Raw genomic sequence first — 26,655 nt, 5'->3', positions numbered from 1 at the left:
AATCTATCAATGTGACACACCACATCAGCAAACTGAAAGATAAAAACCATATGATCATCTCAATAAATTCAGGAAAAAAACTGTTGAAAACATTTAATACCCATTCCTGATAAAAACTCTCCAGAGAGTGGGCATAGAGGGGAACTACCTCAATATAATAAAAGTCATTTATAGCAAACTCACAGCTAACATCATTCTCGATGGTGAAAAAAACTGAAAGCATTTCCACTAAGATCAGGAACAAAATAAAGCTGTCGTCTTTTACCAATGTCATTCAAAATGGTTTTGAAAGTCCTAGTGATGGCAATCAGAGAAGCAAAAGAAGTAAAAGGAATACAAATTGGGGAGTTCCCGTCGTGGCGCAGTGGTTAACGAATCCGACCAGGAACCATGAGGTTGCGGGTTCGGTCCCTGCCCTTGCTCAGTGGGTTAACGATCCGGCGTTGCCGTGAGCTGTGGTGTAGATTGCAGACGCGGCTCGGATCCTGCGTTGCTGTGGCTCTGGTGTAGGCAGGTGGCTACAGCTCCGATTCAACCCCTAGCCTGGGAACCTCCATATGCCGCGGGAGCGGCTCAAGAAATAGCAACAATAACAATAACAATAACAACAACAACAACAACAACAACAAAGACAAAAAAAAAAAAGGAATACAAATTGGAAAAGAAGTAAAACTATCACTCTTTGCAGATGACATGGTACTATACCTAGAAAATCCTAAAGACACCACCATAAAACTATGAGAGCTCATCAATGAATTTGATAAAGTCTCAGGATACAAAACTTTTTAATTCAATGAATTTTATTACATTTATAGTTCTACAATGATCATCACAACCCAATTCTTTTTTTTTCCCAAGGTGAAAAGGGGGTTATTTTTTTATTATTACTTTTATTTATTTTATTTTTTTTTAATTTATTTTTTCCCACTGTACAGCAAGGGGATCAAGTTATCCTTACATGTATACAACCCAATTCTATAGCATTTCTATCCCAAACCTCCAGCCTATGGCCCCATCCCCAACCTGTCTCCTTTGGAAACCATATGTTTTTCAATTCTGTGAGTTGATATCTGTTCTGCAAAGAAGTTCATTGCATCCTTTTTGAGATTCCACATAGAAGTGATAGCATATGACACTGGTGTCTGGTACAAAATTAAGACAGAATAATCAATTGCTTTTCCATATACTAACACTGAAAGATCAGAAAGAGAAATTAGGGAAACCATCCCATTTTACATTGCATCAGAAAGAATAAAATACCTAGGAATAAACCTACCAAAAGGGACAAAAGACCTGTACTTTGAAAACTAGAAGATGCTCATGAAAGTAATCGAAGACACAAATAGATGGAAAAATATACCATGCTCTTGGATTGGGATAATCAATATAGTCAAAATAAAAACTCTACTTAAGACCATCTACAGATTCTATGCAATCCCTATCAAATTACCAATATTTTGTCTAGTTCTTTACAGAACTAGACAAAATATTTTAAATTACATGATGGAGGATAATGTGAGAAAAAATGTATATATATATATTATATATGTGTATATATGTATATGTATGTATGATTGGGTCACTTTGTTATACAGCAGAAATGGACAGAACATTATAAGTCAACTATAAAAAGTTTTTAAATAATTTTAAAGATAAATGAAATTTGTATGGAAATGCAAAAGTCCTCAAATAGCCAAAGCAATATTGAAAAGAAAAAACAGAACAGGAGGAATCAGGCTCCCTAATCTCACACTTTACTACCATGCTACAGTCATCAAAACCATATAGTACTGGCACAAAAGTAGAAATAGAGATCCATGGAACAGGAGAGAAAGCCCAGAAATAAACCCAAGCACCTATGGTCAAGTGATCTATGACAAAGGGAGCAAAAATATACAGTGCAGGAAAGATAATCTCTTCAAAATTCGTGCTGGGAAAATGGCAGTGACATGCAAAGCAATGAAATTAGAATATTTTCTAACACCATACATAAAAATAACCTCAACATGGATTAAAGACCTAAATGTAAGGCCAGTACTCTAAAACTCCTAGAGAAAAACATAGGCAGAACGACTCTTTTACATAAACCATAGCAACATCTTTTTTGACCCACCTCCTACAATAAAGACACACACACAAAATAGTGGGACTTGCTAAATTCAAAAGTTTCTGCACAGCAAAGGAAACAAAACAATGAAAAACAACCCACAGAATCGGAGAAAATTTTTGCAATTATTCAGCTGACAAAGTTTAATATCCAAAATATATAACTCAACAACAAAAAAACAAATGAATAATTAGAAAATGGGCAGAAGACCTAAATACACATTTCTCCAAAGACATACAGATGGCCAGCAGGCACATGAGAAATGCTCAACATCACTAATTATTAGAGAAAGGCAAATCAAAACAACAATGGGGTACCATATGACACCAGTTAGAGTGGCCATCAAGTCAACAAACAATGAATGCTGGAGTGGATGTGGAGTTAAGGGAACCCTGCTTCACTGTTGGTAGGAATGTAAATTGGTACAACCACTATGGAAAACGGTATGGAAATCCCTCAGAAAACTAAATCTAGAGCTACCACATGACCCAGAAATCCCATTCCTGGGCATCTATCCAGACACAATTTTCATTGAATAAGATACATGCACCCATATGTTTATAGCAGCACTATTCACAGTAGCCAAGACACGGAAACAACCTCAGTGCTCATCAAGAGAAAATGGATTAAGAAGGTGTGGTACATCTATACAATGGAATACTACTAAGCCATAAAATAGGACAAAACAATGCCATTGGTAGCCACATGGATGGAACTAGAGACTTTCATATGAAGTGAAGTAAGTCAGAAACAGAAAGACAGACAATATAGAATATCACTTACATGTGGAGTCTAAAACATGGCACAAATGATCTACTACAAAACAGAAACATATCATGGCCATAGAGAACACACGTGTGGTTGCTGTTGGGGGTAGGGGGAGTGGGATGGATTGGGAATCTGAGGTTAGCAGATGAAAACTTGCATTTGTAGTGGATGGGCAATGGGATCCTGCTGTAGAGCACAGGGAACTATATCCAGTCACTTGTGATGGATCAGGCTGGAAGATAATGTGAGAAAAAGAATGTATACACACACACACACACACACACACACACACATATATCTGGGTCACTTTTCTGTACAGAAGATATTGACAGAACATTGAAAATCAACTATAACAAAAAAATTTAAATATATAAAGAGAGCATTTCTATTTCCTTTGGATATATACCCAGAAATGGGATTGCTGAATCATATGATAGTTTGATTTTTAATTTTTCAGGAATATTCAGTCTGTTTTCCACAATTGCTATATTAATTTACATTCCCACCAGCAAAAGGGTTCCCTTTCCTCCATGCCCTCACAAACACTGTCTTTTTGATCATGGCCATTTTAGTGATACTTTTTCTAGGTACAATTAGTTTCTGAATGAGTCTAATATCCTGTGCAAAAACTCTTAATTATGTTTATTGAGTTATAATAGAAATTGAATCTTTCAAATTCAGAATTTTTAAAAAATTATTTTATTTTTGAATTTGAGAACATAATTTCTAAATTTACCCTCTCACATAAGCATATTTATCTCTGCCCCTTAAAGATTCTTTTGAACTCTGATGAATGGTCTTTTTTTTTCTTCTTCACCTCTTCCTGGCATATGGAAGTTCCCAGGTCAGGGATTGAACTGCACTGCTGCTGAAATTCTGGTGGATCCTTAACCCACTGCACCATGGCAGGAGCTTCTCTGACCAGTATTTTTTAATAGCCTTCATAGATCAATCTAAGGCTTCAATGTCTTTGTTTCAAGTTACATTATTTCTTCATTTCTAAAACATATTCAGCTCCACATAAGCAGAGGGGATATCTGCCTACAAGATGTTAATTGCTAATTTAAGAGTGGTGGTATGTCTACATTTGGTCTGATCCATTATAGAGTTTTGTATATGTGTGAATACATATACTTTTTAGTCATTTTTGTTTGCAACAGAAACTCACAATTCCACATTAACATTCCTGCCTGTGAGTATTGTGTAGACCCCAGAAAAATTTCAGCCTGGTGCTCCACGTTGTTCTGCTGTGCTTTATCCAAGTGAAGCTTTGTGAGCCAGCTGCCATCCAATTTTACAGAGATTCTCTTGCCCATGATTTCACTGACCAAAGTCACATAGACATTCTGGCTTCAACATTTGTGTGGTATCTATGAAATTATCCTGGACTTCCGGCACCTCACCCAAAATTGTTTTCCTTCTTTTGAGTACTCACAATTTATATCTAATTAGGTTTTGATACTGTTGCTATGTTGCCTCTTTCAGCCACTGTCCTGTTAGCATTCACATGCACACACACCACAAACATCACACACACAGAAATATCATTCCTCCTTGTGATATTTTTGATACCAAAAGCACAACAATTAACTTGTTTAGGTGGTGAAACATAATTATAAGTGTAGTCCAAGAAAAATGTAACAATAAATCCTTTCAATTGTATGTTACTTTTCCATCATCAGATAATCAAGACCATGAAGTTTACTTCAGGAAGTTATTCTGTTGTTGCCATTGAAGTTCTATTAGAATGGACTGTGTAATTTGGAAACAAATGTACAACTTGAATTCTACCTATACAATTAATTTAAACATGGTTTTGAAATATTCAGCATATTATTTTACTACCTTATTTGAAATTGAATATCCAAAAATATTTATTAAGTTCTCACTGTGTCAAGTGTGATACTACTCTTCACAGTCATTGCATTGGTAAAGGACTTTAGCCACAGTCAAAGTATACTAGTTAGTACTTATCTATCCTTGTCAAATTGCCTCTTATGCACTTCTGTGGAAATATTACTATTAACTGTTACCATAGTTACCAGCAGATTGTGATGACTGTTTTCAATACTTGTCATTACACTTGTCATCATTACAATTTAATTATCAGATACAAATTGAGAAAGAGTAGACCTTAATATCATCAAGTTAATAATTCATTTAGAATATAAAAAAGAACACCAACATTTAAAAAAACACAAAACCTCCCCAAAACGGAATAACAACAACAAAAGTCCTCAGATTATCTATGAAAGGTAAAACAAATGGTCCGGTGAAATTATCTATTGTGAATGTAATTGGATGACTTGGGTATGGAATTGGTTTCAAGAAAAGCAATGAAAGAGGATAGCTTTGTGGAAATGGGGACAAAAATTTCACTTTAATTCCATTAAGAAAAAGCCTAGGAGCTCCCTCTGTAGCACAGCAGACTAAGGATCTGGTATTGTCTCTGAGACAATCCGGGTTCAATCCCCAGACCCACACAGTGGGTTAAGGATCAGGTGTTGCTGCAGGTGTGGCACAGTTTGCAGCTGTGGCTGAGATTCGACCCCTGGCCTGGGAACTTGCCTGTGCCTCGGGTGCAGCCAAAAATAAACGAACAAAAAAAGCTGAATACTTTCAATGTCAATAAATAATTAGCTTTAGTGATGAAAGCAGAGGAAGATTTAATAAGTACAAAGAATGCATTAGGGTTCATTCCCTGTGTAGAAAGTAATAAGACTGATTTAAAACTTTTTGGCCACTGACCATAAAACCTACCTTTGATATTTAACATCATATATTTGAAACAATCTAAAAGAATGCATTTTTAAAAGTTTGAAAAGTCAGAGTGATAGGAAATTAAAATCACTAGAGTTATTTTTTTCTCCTTTGTCCAAGAAGCACCATAGGGATTACATCCAGGTCCCTCCAGTGCCTTTAAATCATGCTGCTCACTCTTTCAGACCAGATATTCCAGGAAGCCCCAAACCCCGTCCATTTAGGAAAGTAGATCTTGCTGGTCATTACTGAATCAAAGGGGAAAAAGACAAGAAACAAAGGCCCATATGCAGCTGACATTTTCCTTGCAGTTTTGTGATATAATTCTTATTCTGATTCTGAGCATACATGAATCTAGCTTTTAAGATATATTTATTATAAATATAACTTGAAAGCTAGATACGAAGCCATGAGACCTTTTCATTGCCTTTTTCCTCTAAGAGATCTTATCTAGAATTTTGATTTAAAATATATAATTTATATATTAATTAATTAAATATATATATTTCATTTGTTGTCACGAGTTCAAGAAGTCAAGGCTATCTCTTCAAATACTGATTGGAACTGGCTGTTATTAAATATGTGAGTTCTTTATTTTTCTTTGTCGTTCACCACCTTTCTTCCTGCTTAATTTTTGCATGCATGTGTCTATATAAAGTCATCTCTTTGAACAGCTATATAATCACCTATCCTTATCTGCTTTTTTCCCCAAATAAATTATTTTTCCATGAATATATATTCTGAAAAATGTATCTGCTTGGTAACTATCTCTTTTATAACCTTTTCTGGCTTCTAAGCCTATCGGCTGTGTCATGTTATAATTTGGCATTTTCACTGTTCACAAAAAACATTAAGTCTGTTTTAGCAGAAAATGACAATGGAAATGTCCTCTGGAAATCCTGGTTTTCAAACCTGGGACTGTTAGATGCTAGGATAGGAGGCAAAGAGAATTTTAGAATATTTTGCAACATATTTTGGATAGAAAAGCCAAGATAAAAAATAAAAGTTGGAAATATTAAATAGTTAAATAAAACAAGAAAGAAGCACAATAAAGATGATAAAAATGATGATTGATAAATTACTTAGTCTCTTGATGTTAAAAAATAGGTCTTGGCAACTGAACATATCCGTGGAAGTTATGGTTCCTCATTTTCTTAAGAGGAAATAGATACTCAACAAATATGAGGTGCTTTCCCCTAAACCACATAATCAGGAAGTGGCAGGTAAGGAGCAGAATCTACATGTCCTTTCCTCATGTGTCTTAGGTCTGTCATGATGTGCAGTAATCCCTGATATTTGAAATAAATTGGGTAGTATAGTAGGAAATGTCAGTGGCCACAGTTGGAGAAGTTCAAATTGTATAACTAATAGCTATTTCTTCAACAAAGATCATAATTTATTATTCAAACGGAAAAAAATGCAGCAAACTAAAAATGACCTATGTAAAATATATGAACAAAATAAGTCTTTTCTTGAAGGGTTTGATCCAAGTATTCCTACTTATAAAAGGGAGATTATCTTTTGTAAGGTTCTGGAGGTCTTCATAAATGAATTTTTACCTTGATTTCAGTTCTCTCACTTGTGAAATGGGAACTTCTATTATGTACCCCATTTCCTGGTAGTTACTCAGGGATTTTCAGTAGTGGCCAATTGTTGAACTAGTTCCTAACTTCTCTAGAAATTTATATTCAGTGGCATGTTAAACTCATTGAAGACAATTTATTCCTGAGCTCCCTTTGTTTTATGCATAGGGAAACATTGATAGGATATGAGTCCTTTTTTGAATTAATAATGAAAGAGTTAATATTCAGTTAGTTCTTGTAATGTATCAGATGTACATATCTGTATCTAAATGCTTTATAGGGATCTTTTAATTGGATTCTCACGAGACTCCTATGTGGTAGGTGCTATTATTATCACTGTTTTCAGTTGGAAAAACAACAACAGCAAAACAACAAACAAGCCTCAGAGAATACGTAACATGACTAATATTCATCAGTTAGGTAGAGGGACATATGCTGAAACCCACTTGGTGTAACTCAAGCACCCTCACTTACCACGTTAACCTGCCTTCCTTGCAAGTACAATTGCCAATTGTATTTTAGAAATAAAGATTAGTCAGTCTTTTTTCCTAAGAAACATTTTCTGGGGGATGGAGGAAATCAAAATAACACTGAAAATAAGGACTTGGTTGGTTGCAGTTGTTTTTCACTTTTTGTTCCTTTTAGATTCTGTGTTAAGGCAGAGTGAACATGAGTTTCTTTTTTTTAATTAACTAATTTATTTATTTATTTATTTATTTTTGTCTTTTTGCCTTTTCTAGGACTGCTCCCACGGCATATGGAGGTTCCGAGGCTAGGGGTCGAATCGGAGTTATAGCCGCCAGCCTAAGCCAGAGCCACAGCAACGTGGGATCCTAGCTGCCTCTGCGACCTACACCACAGCTCACAGCAACACTGGATCCTTAACCCACTGAGCAAGGGCAGGGATCGAACCTGCAACCTCATGGTTCCTAGTTGGATTTGTTAACCACTGTGCCACCAAGGGAACTCCAAACATGAGTTTCTTAACTGTTCCTTTTAGAATGCTTTCCAGTGTAGGTTTTTTAATGTTTTCAGTTAATTAAAAGCAGTAGATATGAACGTCCTTTCCACTGAATGCACCACATATCGGATAGCTTTTGTGTAGCACAACCTAAGTATTCAGCATCCTCTGTTCCAAATGTATTGTTTTCTTCCATTAAAACTATAATAAGAGTCAGTATTAGTTCAGCAAAACAAAGAGGCAGGAAAAAGAGCAAATGATAAATTTGAGTCTTCAATAATAATGGCTATTACATTTAACAAAAGATCTTGGGATTTACTTAAATCTTATCACATTTACTCAAGTATAAATAGACTTTTTAATGCTGATGTGAAAATGGTATTGGGGTTCCCGCATGGGTCAGACTGGTATCCATGATGATGCAGGTTCGACCCTTGGCCTCACTCAGTGGGTGAAGGATCCTGCATTGTCACGAGCTGTGGTGTATGTTGCAAACATGTCTTGGATCCTGCAGGCTGTGGCTGTGGCATAGGCTGGCAGCTGTAGCTCTGATTCAACCCCTAGCCAGGGAACTTCCATATAATGCGGTTGTGGCCCTAAAAGATGAAAATATATATATATCATGGCCACAGGAGCAGTGCAAAAAAAAAAAGCAAGAAAAGAACATATCATGTAAAAGGAGATGAAGATATTGACATAAATGTCAATGCATAATGTATAGATGTGTCCTGTTTCCTTATATCAGATATCTCCTTATAGAGGATGGGAAGGGGAATAGAAATGTATCAGTCTGTTTTGTTTACATCTTTTATGACAACTTATGGCATACAGTGCTCAGGGAGTAACATCCATGTCCACATTTACTAGAGTAATTGGGGAAAAAAAGTGCTAAGTAATGAGGAATGAGTTATGTATGTTTCCTGAATTCTAGGAAAAGACTGTGGTTTATGTTTTACTTTAATAGCATTCATTATGTACTGTATTTCTCTTAAACCATATTACAAAATAATGAGTCTTAACTAATTATGGAATACTCAAATGTGTTGTCTTTTTTGTTTGTTTTCAGTGCCACCAATTACTTTATTTTATTTTTTAAGTGAAAGTAGAGTTGATTTACAATGTTGTGCCAATTTCTGAAGACATCAAAATATATACCACTAAAATCCCTTTTGGCCATCACTTTATTTCTGAGAAGTAAATCTTTCCTTCCTCATGTTTTCCTATTGATTTATAAGCACAGATGTTCTTGTAGAAACTACACAGTATTCAGTGGATGTTATTTTTAACATACAAGCTATTATACTGTGTTTATCTTTGAGGACCTGTTTGTATTTTGCATTCAAAACATATCTTAGTGATGTGTGCCATAGTTGTGTGCAACATTAAAATTTCTGCATAGTTTTCCATTGTAATAACACACCGCACCTTATTTCCATTCTACTTTCAGGTATTAAGATCATTTCCATTTTCCCAGCTGGAATAAGTCTGCATTAAATATCCTTTTGTGCATTTTCTGTGGAGGTTATACTAGGTCACTCATCAAAATGTTATATGAACAGGCTTTGTATTTTATTCTCACAAAATGACCCTAGCCACAACAGTGATAATGCTGGATCCTTACCCTGCTAGGCCATCAGCGAACACCCATAAATCCTTTTTAATTATTTCTCAAATATTTGTTCTAGTTTTGTTCAATGCATTTGCATCTTTCAACTATCTAGAATATGATTTTTCTGTGTCTTTTGAGGTATTTCATTCCTCCACAGGGAGATCCAAAATCTTAAACATCAGTTGCTGAAAAGTCATTATTTCACATCAATTTCAAATGTCAAATTTTAAGCATAGAATAAATTCCACTATATTTTTATTTATTTATTTTTAAAAGAAAATTTGTTTTTAATTTATTTTTTAATTGTTATTTCCCTCAACATATTTTTTTTTTTTTACTGTGTTTAAGTCCAGCAATTTTCTTTACCAACAACACTTTCACTGACCTAGCTTTTTAATATGCTTCAGTTCTGAAAGGTATGTCTATCTTTTTGTTCTTTCTTTGCAAAAGTTAGGCTCACTACTTTGGATATTAATAGTTTCTGAATTCTGGAATCACATTCTCTAATTTCATGGACTATTTTGTCAGGACTTTCGTTTTCCTTATTAAATGTGATGGTTAATTTAGGAAAAGACTTTTTTTTTTTAAAAAAGTCAGATATAACAAAGTGCAGTGTGTAGTTGCTGTTATAACCTTCACAAACAGGCTGACAAATGTTATCAATGTGTAGGTTTATCATTTTATAAAACTGAGCCTTGACGTTAGAGTTTTTGTAGTACATTCTAGGTCATGTTACAAAAGGGAAGGAAGAGATGTGGTGCTATGTTTTGCACCAAAGAAATATTTCCTTTTCAACTAATATATTCCAGGACTCAATCCCATGGGCATATGATGAGCCTGGCAAGGAGGAGATTCAATTCAAAGACAATCAAGGTGATGGAAAGAATTGAGTGAAAAAGCATCTCTGAATGCCATCTGCCCCTCCAAGGGTGCTGTCACAAAAGGAAGTGCCTGAAAGTGTGACCAAAGGACAAAAATGATGAGATCTCCTGGGTTAGACTGGAAGTGAACTGGGAAGTAAGGGTGATTTCAGGAAGCCATAAATGTCTTAGAAGCCCATACAATGGAGCCTTTTTCACCAAAGATGTTATTGTTACTCTTTTCCTCTCTCCATTTTAAAAAGGTTCATGAAAAATATTTCAGGCACTTTCTGAAATTGTCACCCAGATATTTAAAATTATGACCTCATGGAACTTTAGTGCCATGACAAAACTTTTGGAACTTAGCGCAGATGTAGTCACTGGGAAGGGCTAAGAATTAGAGTGACCTTCTGGCCCTTGAAGAACAGACAGCCCCAGAACTCTTTCATATATAACAGAGACTCAAAAATCACTCTCAAAGTTTAATACTGAAAGTGTACTCCAAAATTGACCCCCAAAAGGAGTGTTTCATCTTTTAAATACTTACCCTGCTATTCACAGTCAGTGTGAGGCATTGAAGTTCATCGGCATTGCAATGATTTGATTATTGGTGCTGTGACTGTCACCATATGTCTGCTCTAATAGATGTAACTTGTGGGTAGTGACACTATTTTGTATCTTGCTGTACTCTTGCATCAAGATAGTGATTTGTAATATAATAGGCAACTGACGTATATTAGTTGACTAACTGAATGACTTTTAAAATAGATAATTTCAAAAAGTAGCATGTTTCAAGCATACTAACTTCCTCTTCGAAACGATTAAATGCTCAGAGGCCATGGGACATGAAAACATCACAGAATTCATCCTCCTGGGTCTTTTTAGTGATGAGAAGGTGAAGGTTGCCTGCTTGGTGCTGTTCTCACTTTGCTACATTGCAATCCTCTCAGGAAATCTGCTCATTCTCCTCACCATCCGGGGAAGCCGCCTCAGTGAACAGCCCATGTACTTTTTCCTCAGCTACTTGTCCTTCATGGATGTCTGCTTTACCTCCACCGTGGCCCCCAAACTCATCACCGACTTATTGGCCCAGCAGAAGACCATCTCCTACAACAGCTGCATGGCCCAGATGTTTTTTGCCCACTTCTTTGGGGCCACTGAGATCTTCATCTTGGTGGCCATGGCCTATGACCGCTATGCAGCCATCTGCCGACCTCTTCACTACATGGTCATCATGAACAGCCAGGTGTGCGATGTCCTCCTAGTGGCTTCTGCTCTCGGAGCATTTATCCATTCAATCCTGCATGTACTGATTGTTCTCGGACTTCCCTTCTGTGGCCCCAATCAGATAGACCACTATTTCTGTGATGTGTTCCCCTTGCTGAAGCTGGCCTGCGCCGACACTAGCCTGTGGGTGATCGCAATCATTACCACCACAGGGGGGCTGTCCATTTTGACCTTTGTGGCCTTGGTCATTTCTTACGTCATCATCCTGTCCACGCTGCGGACCCGCTCCTCCGAGGGCCGCCGCAAAGCCCTCTCCACCTGTGGCTCCCACGTCACCGTCGTGTTCTTGTTCTTCTTGCCCCTCATCTTCACCTATGTCCCCACGGCTGATTCTGTCGGTAACGACAAGATTTTTGCCCTGTTTTACACCGTGATCGCCCCCATGTTCAACCCTCTCATCTACACACTGAGAAACACAGACATGCAGAATGCCATGAGGAAAGTGTGGTGCCGAGACAACCTCCCCAAAGGGAAGCGTAGCCTCTGGGGGGTGTGCCCTTTGCCGGATCTGTTCTGTCCGCAGAACCATTAACGCGAACACACGCAGCGGGCACAGGGAGGTTCTGTGCGGCCAGCAAAAGTTGCAAGCCTTGAAGAGAGAGGGACCCTCTGCCACTCACTTTCCTTGTTTTTTGCTTTCTTTCTTTTTTTCTTTTTTTTTTTTTAAATCTTTTTAGGGCCGCACATGTGGCATATGGAAGTTCCCAGGCTAGGGATCAAATTGGAGATGTAACTTCGACCTACTCCACTGCTTGCAGCAACGCTGGATCCTTACCCCACTGAGCGAGTCCAGGGATCAAACCCGAATCCTCATGGATACTAGTCAGGTTCTTAACCTGCTGAGACACAATGGGAACTCTTTTGTCACTTTACTTTTTTGAGACTGTATGGGGGGAGTAGATCTGACACTCTGGAACTTATGACTAACATTCTGGAGCATTCTGTCCTTAACAATCACTGAGATGGTGGGCATCAAAGCACTTTTGTCAGGGCAAATTACGAAGACTGCAAAATTCAGCAGGTGTGACCATCTTAACTGAGACCCCTCTCACAGAGCTGTCCTAAACACCTCCATATTTTTAAGGCTTCCACTGCAATAATTTAAAAAAAGCCATGTGAAACATTTCACAAGTGTTTTATACTTTAATTCTTTCAGTAACACATTGCGCTTCTAAAAAATGCAATATAAATATACTACTGATACCATATTTACAGATATTAATTAATTCTTAGTGCCTTATCAGCAGTAATTACAAGTTTTAAAGTGGATAATGAACTATTTTTTCAATCTTAGACATGTAATTTTGTTATGTTATTTACCAGCTCTTTTTTTTTTTTTTTTTTTTTTTTTTTTGGTTCAATGACTTCGGTTTGTGAGGAAAAAATAATATTATGGAGACTTGCCAGGGCCCTCAAGTTATGGCAGAGCTGAGTCTCCTAATTCCCACTCCAGGTTCTTCCCACCATAATCCCTTCCCAACATAGCTGCCCCTTGAATGCCTCCATTGACAGGGAGCTCACCACATCCTGAGGTTGCCCAGGACATGGTTTTGAAGTTTTAGTGTTAGAAATGTCTTCTGAAAATTGAGCCAGAACCTGCTTGCCCCTAATTTCTGTCTTTCCTTCTTGTTCTTCCCCCGTAAGTCATGCAGAGGACAACTGGTTCTAGATAGGGTTTCTTAGCCTCTGGGGCCAGAGGAGTTTTTGTTGTGTGTGTTTGGGGGGGGAAGCTGGTGTGGGGGTGGTGTAGGAGTATAGGAGGAGTTTGTGCATTGTAGGATTGGAACAGAATTCCTGGATTGACCTCCTGGATCCTGCACCCTCTCAGTCATGACATCAAGTTTCTCTAGACATTTGCCATGTGCCCACCGGGCATAAAATCACCCCGGTAAAGAGCCACCATTCTATAGGAATGAGAGTCCAAGGTTTCAGTGTCTCTCAGGAGGCCAGAAGGAGCTAGCTCCCTTGTCTCCACCCAAAGAAGCGAGCACCATAGCCGAGGGAGGCTGGCTGCCTACTTAGGTATTTAGAATTTGTTTTTTTATTATTTATTATGTATTATTCACTTTATTATTATTATTTTATTATGTGTCCTATTGCTTTGTTTATTATTTGTTATTAGTTTTTATTTTTTATTATTCCTGTCCCTCATGCCCATTCGCTCCTGTTTGGCCTTTTATACTGCTCCTTACAAAGCACCTTACACTAAGTATACTAGAGGTTTTACCAATTTGAGACTATGCCTCCCACTCCTTCGTCTGATCATCTATTTTTGGATAAATCAGCTCAATAATGCTGTGTAACTGCCATTCCTAAACTCACAGCTTAAACAATAGGCATGGAAACGTCTTGCTCATGTGTCTTTGGGTCAATTTGGGTTCAGCTACTGAGGTCAGGCTTGACTGGGCTTAATTCCAAACTGTAGAGTAGGCTCAGATACACTTCATGTTGTTCCATTTTTCTTGAAAATTCAATGGAAGTGGTAGGTTGGTCTGTGGAAATTGAAATTATATATCTGTACAGGTGATGTGGGTCTGTATCATTGACTCTCATTGAGTGCATAAGAGGATGTACAGTGTTGCCTCTTTCTACTCTGTGGTGCACACACCTTGTGGATTTTTTATACTCAGAGTGTGGAATAAGAACTATTTCAAAGATGTGTATTAAGAGATGAAGTTACATTACACCCCAAAACACAAAGCAAAACAGGACACCAGGTAAGAACTGGATGTCAGAATACTGTCCAAATGAGGCATTCCCAATCAGTTACTATTTTTAAAAAAGTCGTGAAAATTCTGGAGGCTCTGACAGGTGATAGATGTTTCCATCTCTTGGATATATTCAAAAGAGGGAAGGGATACTATCCTGTGGAGGCACATGAAAGCTATCTTTACACAGTCCATTGAGCAGTGCAGGGAAAGTGTTTTAAATATTTTATGCTCTTCCAGGGGACAGGAATATAACCACTAGTTAGAAGATGTGTTTTTATTGTCTTCTACTATGAAATGAACTAGTTTACTCATTTAGAAAATGAGAAGGATTACCATTTATTTTCATCAGGGAAGTCTATAATCAAAGTCACATCTGCCTACTACTTCTAACAGTGAGATTAAAAAGCTCTACCACTGGCAGCCAATGTTGGGATGATCATACATCTATAAAACAAAATGATGTTGTTGACAAGACTCACCCCCACTGAAACTGGGGAGAATTGAGTTCTTGGTCATTGCTTTCCAAAGAACCAGGCAGACATTCGGAGCTACTTTGATTGGGATTGACTCCGAGGAACTTTTGTGAACAGGAATACATTCATGAACTCAATGGTAGAAACTTGAAAACCATTTCATATGTTCTGTTTGTTTGTCTTTGAGAGTACTGAATCTGTCAGCTTTTACCTTCCAAGCGACTTCAGACCATCAACGTCCCTACTGTCCCTTGGTAGTCAAGGCTTTCATGCAGAGACATAAAAGGAAGAGCATTGTGAGAACACATCAAATGGATAGCACTGATTCATCCCAGAGTTTTCTAAATACACTTCAATTTTAGGTCTCTTTGTGTTATAGCAGAAAGATGGGACTCTATATCTGAAAGTAAGTCTCTTGGGGTCTTATTGATCCATAGACCCCTTGTGCTCTAAGAACATCAACTAGCTCCAGTGTTTCCTAGTCTAAGGTCTTGGATGTACCCTTGCCTGGATAAAAATTATCAGAGGTGCTTTTAAAAATGCAGATTTGTGGAGCCCCTCTAACACTAGCCTACTGGATCAGAAATTCTTGGAATAGATGCTTTCATCTATTCAGAAACCTCTCAAGATGATTTCAATGATCAGACAAGTATGAGAAGCACCAACCTATGGACCACCTTAAAATTGAGCAAATGGAGGTTCATGGAGAGGCAGTGAATGTATGTCCAAGGAGGGACAATAAGCATGGGTTCGTGTGGCCCAGGGCAAGGATCTCTTAATTATGACTTAGAATCTAGGTATCTTCTTCCTTTTTGTCTTTCTTAATTCTGTGAATGCTTCATCATTAGAGATCATTTTTAAGGCACTACATACAGTCCTCAATATAATGTGTGAGTGCAAAACACACACACTCCATGACCATAAACACAGACCCAGGTATGGACAGCAATTTGAGTAATAAGATTTGTGGAAAAGACAATGAAACAATGGCAGAGAGATAATCTGTGATGTGATCTCAGGTTGGGTGAAGTGAAGGAGGAATATAGCTCCAGGAAGTGTCAGTTCACATAAGAAAGATATGTTTATTTGTCCAGAACAAATGTCTCTGGAATCAACAGCTGAAAATCAGGTCATGCTGGTCAAGGAAGCAGTGATAAATGGCTCACGGTTTTCAGTAAAGCTGCTTGGTTCAAACAGTGGAGGGAATATGGTTTCCCAACCATGCATTTCAGAAAGTCGTGTTGACCCTCTTGATTGAGGCACAATCATATATTTGTTACAAATATTTTGTTTTCATTCAGTTTCTTGAGGGTTTCCTGTGAGTCACCTTACATTAATAGGGACAGGATCTCTGGCTACAGAGTACAAGTAAGGATGAGAGTCAATTAGCAGAAGCACATACATGGGATGTTACAGTTAAACTGGGGATCGTAGAGGTAATTTTTTTCAATTTACTTATTGTTTGCATGAAGAAAGTGAGCTAGAGAAAGAAAAAAGCTTTTTCTCCAAACCAGAGGACAAGGACAGACCTTTTGTTTTCCAAGTCTGTTCTTTATCTCGCTGGCATTCTGCACATACCCCCTCCCCCATCCCAACCTCAGGAAACTTCGTTTTCACCGTTTTAGAGGATTTGTGTCAGAACATCTCAGATCTGTCAGTTTCCATGCAACCTTTCATTCATTCAGCATATACCTTTGAGTGTGCAATATGTAACAATCACAGTTTTAAATACTAGAAAACAGCCTTACTTCACAGAGGACTCTCAATTCTTTAAAGACATTGGCAATCGGGGGAAATGGGAATGAGAAAATCTTGGTGCTGAGTATGATCATGCTGAGCTTCTGAGTTTAATAAGATTTCTTTGTCTTACATATTTTAGAACATCATGCTTATGGACTTCTCAAACAAATGAAATAATAGTGATTTAAAAATACCTTACTTGTATAGAACATTTTATTCTCTTAGTTGCTCCTCCCCCCCCAAAAAAAAATCCCTGTGAGGTTATTATTGTCTTCCCTGTGCAGATGAGACCATTGAAGATCATCCACCTTGTATTGTTACTTCCAACTATTTACCTTTTGCTCCCCAGAAAACCCACCTGCCCCACAGTTTCTTCATTGCATTTTTTACTTCTGCATTTCTCAGTGTATAAATCAGGGGGTTTAACATAGGGGTGATGATGGTATAAAACACAGCCACCATCTTATCCTCTGAAAAGGTAGTTTCAGGACGCATATACATGAATGTACAGGGACCAAAAAAGATGATGACCACAGCAATGTGGGAGCCACAGGTGGAGAGAGCTTTGCGCCTGCCTTCTGCTGACTGCTTTCTCAGGAACACCAGGATGAGGATGTAGGAGAAGAGCAAGATAACAAAGCTCACCAGAGTGATGATACCACTGTTGGCTATCACAACAACACCAACGACATATGTGTCTGTGCAGGCAAGTTTCAGCAGAGGGTGAATATCACAGAAGTAGTGATCGATCTCATTGGGCCCACAGAAGGGTAGTTGGACTACTAGAGCCACTTGGACGATGGAGTGCAAGAACCCACCTAGCCAGGTCCCCAGCAACATTTTATTGCATCTCTCCCGGTCCATGATGGTCATATAGTGTAGGGGTTTACAGATAGCCACGTAACGATCATAGGCCATTACAGTGAGGATGAAGATCTCAGTGCAACCCAAGAAGTGTACTGCAAAGAGCTGCAACATGCACCCCACATAGGAGATTGTCTTGGTCTTGGCCAGTAAGTCAACAATCATCTTAGGAGCTGTGACTGAAGAGTAACAGACGTCCACAAAAGACAGGTAGCTGAGAAAGAAATACATTGGGGACTTGGAAAGGTTGCCCACATAAACTGTGAGCATGATGAGCAGGTTTCCCAGAAGAATGACAGAGTAGAAGAAAGAAAACACCACTAAACACACTTTCTCAACCTTGAGGTTCTGAGAAAGACCCCAGAAAACAAATTCAGTTACATTGTTTATCTCCTCCATGGAGTTACTCTAGAAGGCCAAATTCCCAAGAGACCATTAAATTACCTGAAAGAAACATATAACAAAGACCACCAACATTTATGTATAACTCAAAACAAATGAATCAGCAGAATAGTTAAAAATGGAAAAATTGGGTACTTCCAGCTGGTTGGCTTGTACACCTAAAAAGTCAAAGTCCATATTCTGATCATCTTACTTCAGAATGATAGTCTAGTCATTTACATCTGATGAGGAAACAGTCTAGAGAAATAAAGTAAACCTTCTGAGGCACACACCTAACCCTGAGTTTACCTCCCTCATATTTCATTAAGGGTCTTTCCTTTGTTTCTAATAATTTACTTCTTTCTAATCTGTCTAAGGCACCCAACCTAAATTTGAGATACCTTTTGAGTTGGAGGATATGGTAACATTTATATTTTGGAAAAAATTATCTTATTCTCATAGAATTTTTAAATGTTCTTTTCCATTTAGAGTTTTTCATCTGGGCGACCTTGCAGATTTGTCTCCTTTGGAAACTCTGAGCTCTGTGTACATGAATTTTTTATCCCCTATTTAGTTTGAAGCCCTTATAGTCAAAAAGTGGTGAGGTGTAGTAGATAGAAAACTAAAATTAAACAAGTCAGATTCTGAGATATGGTTGCTCTATCTCTGGATAAATCCTTTAGCTTCCTGGGGCTTCTGTTATCCCATGTGCAAAATAAGAAAGCTTTCACTTGACTCTCATCTATAATATTAAACACTATTTCTACTGTGCAATCAAATCAATTCTTTCAGCTTAGAATAGTCATCAAATGCAGAAAAGGAGTCAGAGACAAAGGAAGTGAAAGCAGTAAAAGAAACTCCTGGAGATACATCAAGACGTGTTTGATCTGCAAGGAATGAAAGGGAAATTTCATCTTCAAACTGTGTTTGAGGATTCCCCAGGAATTGCTTTGCCTTGCTATTTTAAACATTCTTCTGTTAATGTAAATAAATAAATAAGTGTGGGGAGGGGACGGAAAGAAAGAAACAACTCTGCTCTTAATCTCACCACTCTTTCATATTTATTAAGGGATGCTTCTCCATTTGATGGAAGTGTAAACACTCTAGGGAGGTCACTGCAACGTACGTGTGGAAAGGGCTTTGGGACATAGTTTTGCTTAAAGGAGCTCAGAAGTGACTCTTCACACCAAGCTGTGGATGTTAATGATTCCTTTAGTTCTGGGCTGGGGTAGAATTGCACAGTGTCTTAGGGAAGCATCAGGAATTGTGTCCACCCGAGACACAGCCCAAAGATCCATCAAGTTCAAGTTCATGGCTTAGAGTCCCTACTGAACTCTGGGCTCTCCTCTACCCTTCACAGCAACGTTGGGCCTGGCTTTTCCAGCTTATGGGAAACTACAGGGCTGTGTTTCCTCAGACCTGTGTGTTAGATATGGGATCAGTCTCATTATATCAGTGCCTTCTCTTTCTTGTATAGGAAAACTAATGATAGCAAGAATAATGGTAATAAGAAGAAGAATTCAAATTCACACTCAAACACATTCCCCTGTTTTACATGCTCATTCCCTTCTGTTTTTCCTCCTGAACTGAAAAAAAAAATACTATTCTCCACTGGGCTCAAATTGTAGCAGTTTTGACAACTGTGAATTATGTTCCTTGGTTCTCATCTGGAAGAAACTGGGCATTTAAACACAAGCCTAGCAACTATGCCTCCATTGTCCATTCTCTAATGTCCATGAGAAAGTCTTCTTTCTCCGTGAATAAGGACCCATCTCAGAGAATACCTTCCTCCCATTTCTGAGCATGTGAACATGATAACACCTCACTTTCTTTTGAAATTATGGCATTTTCTTACCCATAATTGGGAATATACTCTCTCATAGTCTTGTATGGTTGCACTTCATTATCTTATCATCATCTATAAAACTGTACTTTCCTCTCATTTCTGAGGACAGTATCTTGCAATTACATTACAAGTATTCAAAATATCGATATTTGATTAAATTCTCTTTTTTCACAAACCTTTAATATTAATTATAGAAGAAAAAACGTCTCAACAGTATTGCCCAGGGCTCGAGTTTTGCTTTATTTTCCTCCCTTTCCTGTGATAATTTGGGTGCGCTTTTCCAAAATAAAGTTAAGAGTGATGCCTTAAGAATTGCTTTGTAAATTACTAATTTCAGTGAATCTCTGACCCACACACCTCAAAGTTTGGTCTAAGTCTTGTCTTTGTTGCTCCCAGTCTGCCTCTCACCAGCTGAAACCTGCCGTTTCACAGTACTATTGGCAACAGATGCTGTTTCCTCGACTTCTTGTTGGGTCACTTTAAAGAGAATGATTAATGACCCTGGGGAAAGCCTTCCCCCCAAAGTCTCCCTCCATAATCAGAACCACTTCAGAGAATTGACAGTGAGACTTAATTTCCAGGGGCGTTTTCAGTTTGTTTAAAAAAACATGTAAAAAAACTATCAACTTGCTAAATTTAAAAACCAATTAATAGTTGCACCTGGAATCATAACACTAATCCAAAGCTCTTCAGTAAACAGAGGCATGTGATTGTTTTATGATTATTTATCTTGTGCATTGGAATAATGTGTATATATATTTATGTATATTTCACATAATTTGCTTGATGTTTAATATAGCATATATATTACAAAGATCTCTTTTTGGAGGTATTCCTCTATTGAATTTTAATTGTCCTGCTTTTTTAGAAGTTCCATTTGACTGGAACAGAGTGGATTCCATAGCACTATTGGGGTTCACTGTGTTTCTCTTTAATAGAGTCTCTGCTGATTTCTGGAAAAACTGGTGGGAAAACGTTCACTTCTAGCCCATACCTGGAATGAACCATAGTGCAGGCTTTCTTATTTTTTAAATTTTTTTTTCACTTTTTGATTGCACCCCATTAAGGACGACTCTTGACCACTAATATTCTTTCTTATCCCTTTCACATTCCTACCCTTTCCTGTCCCCTCATTAATGTTTTATTTTCTGTCTCCTCCCTCCCTTCAGATCCCCTCCTTCTTCCTTTTTAGTACAATGTCCAAAAAGAAACTGGTTCATACTTTGAGAGGGAATTTATGAGCTGCGCACTGCAGCTGCTTTCCTGATTTCATTGGACCCCTTTTCCAAACCATCTAAACAGCTAGGAAAGGGAAAGATAGATTTGACTCCCCTCCACCACCACTTAAAAGCTTCTATGTGCTATTAGGACCAACTCTTTGAGTCAGGTTTGGATCAAAAGCAAAGGGAAGCTTTGTTCTTTTTATTATTATTACTAAAATTTCTTTTGAAGGCTGCACCCCTGCCGCACATGGAAGTTCCTGGGTTAGGGGTGGAATTGGAGCTGCAGCTGCCGGTCTGTGCCACAGCTGCAACAACTCAGGATCCCAGCCTCATCTGTGACCCACACCACAGTTGGAGGCAACACGGGATCCCTAAACCACTGAGCGAGGCCAGGGATGGAACCAGCCTCCTCAAGGATACTAGTTGGGTTGGTTCCTGCTGAGTCACAACTGGAACTCTGGAAGCTTTTTTCTTTGATCAAAGACAGAGAGGCACCAGCTGGCTCTCTAGAGCACATGCTCTCCTAGACAGACAGGCGGTGGGCAGGATTCTCATGGAGGGGGAGGGAAGTGGGCCAGGTTCTCTTCATTGGGGAGGGGAGGAGGCCAAGCTCTCATCAGTGTGGGGAGGGGAGGGGAGGAGGGGAGTTCTCCTGAGGCCAACACATCTGAGCAGCTCACGCTCCAGGCCTCAGTGCTGCAGCACAATTGCAGGGCCCCATTGCTATCTTGAATTGCGGTGTCATACCCAAGGCTTCAGCACAAGGTTGCTGGGCTGAGGTGTGGCAGAGCCATTTCACAGGAGGAACTCTGGTCCAAAGCGCCGGGTGCCAGGGCTCCACACGCAGTACTCTGCTCTTGGGCAAGGAAAATGGGAGTGAGCAGAAAGGCAACAAAAATGGTGAGCCTGCATTTTATTATCAGATTCTGTTTTCATTTCTCAAGAGTTGTTAAAGGGCTTTGCTGGTGACACAACCTCTCTGCCTTCTGTCCTTCTCCTCATCCTTAAGGGGCGCTGAGGGGCAAAGGTCCATTTTCTGTAACATCTTCCTGCTGATTTCCAGCAGTGTCTTTGCCACACCTAAGGAGCAGAACTTTGCCTCCACTGCCTTTAGATGTTTGTGCTTGTTATCAGGCTTCAGCCCTAAGCGTTGGTCTCCATTTTTCTCGCCTTTTGAAGAGAAAGGATGTCAGATACTTGAAAACATGAAGCTATCTCAGTCTTTGGCCTGTTTGCAAGTGTGCCTTGATGTGGAAACCCACCGCTGGGGCCTGAATCTCCCTGGTCGCACTTGTGTTATTCTTTGGAAGAGACGCTTCAGGTCAGAGAGAGGTTTCCACAAGCAGTCTAGGGGATCCATTGGAACCACACCCCAGGGTGTTTTTCTGGAGGTTGGGACTGGGATTCCCTTCTTCACTGGGATCTGATGTCCCCATGGAGTGATCCTGGGCAACTTGAGGCAGAATGGGAGGTTAGGCTCACCGAGTGGGGTTGTTCCACTTAGGAGTGAGCTGCTGGTTGCCTATGGTTTTAGGTGTATCCCGGCTCCTGGCCATAAGGAGTGTAGGGCCAAGTGGGTGGTTTCAGGCAACACCTAATTAAAATACTCTGAGAGCTTTCCTGGATTTTTATCCCTGGAAGGCGTACTTTGGTTGATTAGTCCAGATTCCTGAGCCAACTGGTTGACTTGGAGGGCAACAGCCAGAGGTGGACTTGGAGAAGGGCTCCAAGCCTAGTGCTTGATGTTCTACTATAATAGAGTTAATAGAGCTTGCACTGAGGTTTCCATTGGGAATACTCCCTAAGTGGTATTATAGCAGTCCATGGCCATATGCAACCATCCATGTGTTTGTTGCATGGGTCAGACCAGCTAATTAAATGGCACAATTATGGGGAACTGGAATCCTTCAAATCTTTTATAGTTGCTTTTATCTTTGAAATTCATTTTAAAATATGATTTTATTTTAATTTTCTAATTTGTGATGTAGGGGCCCTTCTTATAGAACAATTTACATGAGTTTTTTTCAGATGCTGCGTATACATATATTCCAATGATATATTTGAAGAATAGGGAAATAATCATAAGATAGATTCACTGACTTGCTACACCTACTCAGAGACAGTCTTGCACCAAAACTGAATTTATGATGTGGCCTTCAGAAGCCTTCCCTCTGGCTGGAAGATTATGATATTATTTCAGGTGACAGATTAGATATTGCCGTCAATCATTCTCAAGAAGATTTGAGTATTCATTCCCCTTTCCTCAACACATAGTCCCTCTGGAAAACTGGCCCCTTGTCAACCTCTCCTCTCTCCCAGGAAGCCCACACATCTTCCTGTAATTTGCTATAACCCATAATCCTGTCCAAGCTCCATGGAAATGGCAACCTGTGGAGGCTGCCAAAATATTGGGCCTCAGGTTCCCTTTCCAAATCCAGAATAAAGTTCTTCCCACCAAATAAATCAAACCATTTCAAGGTCCGTTCCTCCAAAGTGTTTTCCCAGCTCACACAAGTTCATCTTAATGAAGTCCTGCAGATACATTGGGGGTGTAGGCTATTTCCTTTCATATTCAGAGCTTTACCTGTGTTATGCTGAACTTTGAGTCTATGTATTGGTCTGGATCTAATGAAGAGTGTGGCATCTGATGTTGAGAAAGGAACATATGTCCTTTAAGAATCCTGTTTCAGGTGAAGTCATTGCTCATTCTCCAGTCAAGGGAACACTTATTTTGGAGCAAGGGTAAAGGAAGGACTCTGCCAGTCCAAAGGTTCATAGAATTTAAGGGTTCAAGGTCTCAGCTTTTCTCACCTTGAGACACCTCAGACACATGGAAGTGCAGCAACACCTAGGACCTTTGTCCCTGATGGGTAGCCCTGTGCTCTGTGCTTGGCTGCTGGATCAGATGCCATGTTGTAATTCACATGGAACTATTTTGTAGATTAGATGCAGGTGACCTTTCTCAAGCTACATGCTGTTTGTTTCCCGCTAACCCAATTTCCGAGACTTTCTGTATGACTCAGAAATTAAATTGTAGAATACAGTGTTGATCATTGGAAATTTTAATCATGATAAATCAGGATTTAAAGTTACTGTAATGTACTAATTATTAATAAAACTTTGACATGTTTTCCATTTAGGGGAAGGAAGCTTGTTATTTTTTTTTCCATTTATTTATTTATTTTTTTCTGCTATACAGCATGGGGACCAATTTACACATACATGTATACATACTTTTTCCTCCCATTGTTGTGTTGCGATGTAAGTATCTAGACATTAGGTCCTTAACTAATGCTACACGGCAGGATCTCATTGTAAATCCATTCCAGGAGCAGTAGTTTGCATCATTTAACCCCAAGCTCCCGATCCCTCCCACTCTTCCCCCCACTGCTCCACCCCTGCACCCCGGCAGCCACAATCTGTTCTCCAAGTCCATGATTTTCTTTCCTGTGGAAACATTAATTTCTGCTGTATATTAGATTCAAGTTATAAGTGATATCACATGATATTGGTCTGTCTCTTTCTGACTTATTTCACTCAGTATGCGAATGAGTGAAATAGTTCCATCCATATTGCTGCAAATGGCATTATGTGGTTCATTTTTATGGCTGAGGAGTATTCCATTGTGTATATGTACACCACATCTTCCTACCCCAATCATCTGTTGATGGACCTTTGGGTTGTTTCCCTGTCTTGGCTATTGTGAACAGTGCTGCAATGAACATGTGGGTGCATGTATCTTTTTGAAGGAGAGTTTTGTCTGGAGATATGCCCAAGAGTGGGACTGCTGGGTCATACGGTAGTTCTACGTATAGCTTTCTAAGGTACCTCCATACTGTTCTCCATAGGGGCTGTACCAGCTTACATTCCCACCAACAGTGCAGGAGGGTTCCCTTTTCTCCACAACCCCTCCAGCTGTTGTTACTTGTGGACTTATGAATGATGGCCAATCTGACTGGTGTGAGGTGGTATCTCATGGTAGTTTTGATTTGCATGTCTCTAATAATCAGGGATGTTGAGCATTGCTTCATGTGCTTGTTGGCCATCTGTATACCTTCCTTGGAGAACAGTCTATTCAGGGCTTTTGCCCATTTTTCCATTGGGTGGTTGGCTTTTTTGCTGTTGAGTTGTACATTGCTTCTATATCCTAGAGATGAAGCCCTTATCCATTGTATCATTTGCAATTATTTTCTCCCATTCTGTCAGGTGTCATTGTATTGTCGTTTTTGTTTCCTGTGCTGTGCAAAAGCTCATCGGTTTGACTAGGTCCCACTGGTTTCTTTTGGCTCTTCTTTCTGTTGCCTTGGGAGACTGACCTGAGAACATATTCATGAGGTTGATGTCAGAGAGTGTTTTGCCTGTGTTCTCTTCCAGGAGTTTGATGGTGTCTTGTCTTCTATTTAAGTCTTTCCGCCATTTTGAGTTTATTTTTGTGCATGGTGTGAGGGTGTGTGCTACTTTCACTGCTTTGCATGCAGCTGCCCAGGTTTCCCAGCACTGCTTGCTGAATAGACTTTCTTTGTCCCATTTTATGCTCTTGCCTCCTTTGTCAAAGATGAATGGACCGTAGGTGTCAGGGTGTGTGTGTGGGTTCTCTACTCTGTTCCATTGGTCTGCCTGTCTGTTTTGATACCAGTACCACACTGTCATGGTGACAGTGGCTTTGTAATATTGATTGAAATCTGGAAGAGTTCTGCCCCCTGCTTGGTTTTTGTTCTTCAGGATTGCTTTGGCCATTCTGGGTCTTTTGTGTTTCCCTATACATTGTTGGCTTGTTTGTTCTAGTTCTGTGAAGAATGTCATGGGTATTTTGTGAGGGATTGCATTGAATCTGTAGATTGCTTTGGGTAGTATGGCCATTTTTACAATGTGCTTTTTCCAATCCATGAACATGGACTATCTTTCCATTTCTGTGGATCCCCTTTAATTTCCTGGATTAATATTTTATAGTTCTCCGCATCTAAGTCCTTTACCTCACTGGTCAGGTGTATGCCCAGGTATTTGATTTTTTGAGGTGCAATTTTAAACGGTATTGTGTTTTTGTATTCCTTTTCTAATATTTCATTGTTAGTATAGAGAAATGCGACTGATTTCTGAATGTGAATCTTATACCCTGCTACTTTGCTGATTTTGTTAATCAGTTCAAGTAGTTTTTGGGTTGAGTCAGCTCTTTATTTTCTCTCCACACCTATGGCATACCAAAATTCCCAGGCCAGGTATGTAATCTGAGGCACTCTTGGAAAGGAGTTCCCTGGCAGCTCAGTGGATTAAGGATATGGTGTTGACACTGCTGAGGTTTGGGTCTCTACTGGGGTGCAGTTTCAACCCTTGGCCTGGGAACTTCTGCACACCCCCATGCAGCCAAGAAAAAGAAAGAAAGAAAGAAACTTTTAATGATAGCTGCTCTGTGGTCTTTTATTTTGTAGAAACGATGACTAGGTTTCGTATTGATCTAATTTAACAGCTTTATTGAGATATAATT

General features: G+C 39.1%; 2 protein-coding genes across 2 annotated transcripts; one reads left to right on the top strand and one right to left on the bottom strand.

The window, feature by feature from the left end:
* Positions 1–11,486: 11,486 nt before the first annotated feature.
* On the top strand, positions 11,487–12,467 carry LOC110258242 (olfactory receptor 4P4-like). The gene has a single exon (XM_021081431.2). The coding sequence runs from the start codon at positions 11,487–11,489 to the stop codon at positions 12,465–12,467; it is 981 nt and encodes a 326-aa protein (XP_020937090.2).
* A 4,719-nt stretch (positions 12,468–17,186) lies between these two features.
* On the bottom strand, positions 17,187–18,122 carry LOC146405250 (olfactory receptor 4S2). Its single transcript, XM_085015229.1, has one exon. It carries the CDS (start codon positions 18,120–18,122, stop codon positions 17,187–17,189), a length of 936 nt encoding a protein of 311 aa, XP_084871355.1.
* Between the last annotated feature and the right edge of the window lie 8,533 nt (positions 18,123–26,655).

This window comes from Sus scrofa, chromosome 2, assembly GCF_054392235.1.
Source record: "Sus scrofa isolate SSC_HxYL_T2T_F1_AM1 chromosome 2, Sscrofa_HxYL_maternal_Yorkshire_Landrace_v2.0, whole genome shotgun sequence".
NCBI classification, from domain to species: domain Eukaryota; kingdom Metazoa; phylum Chordata; class Mammalia; order Artiodactyla; family Suidae; genus Sus; species Sus scrofa.
Note: the sequence above shows the minus strand (reverse complement) of the source record. Positions and strands in the feature narration are given on the sequence as shown.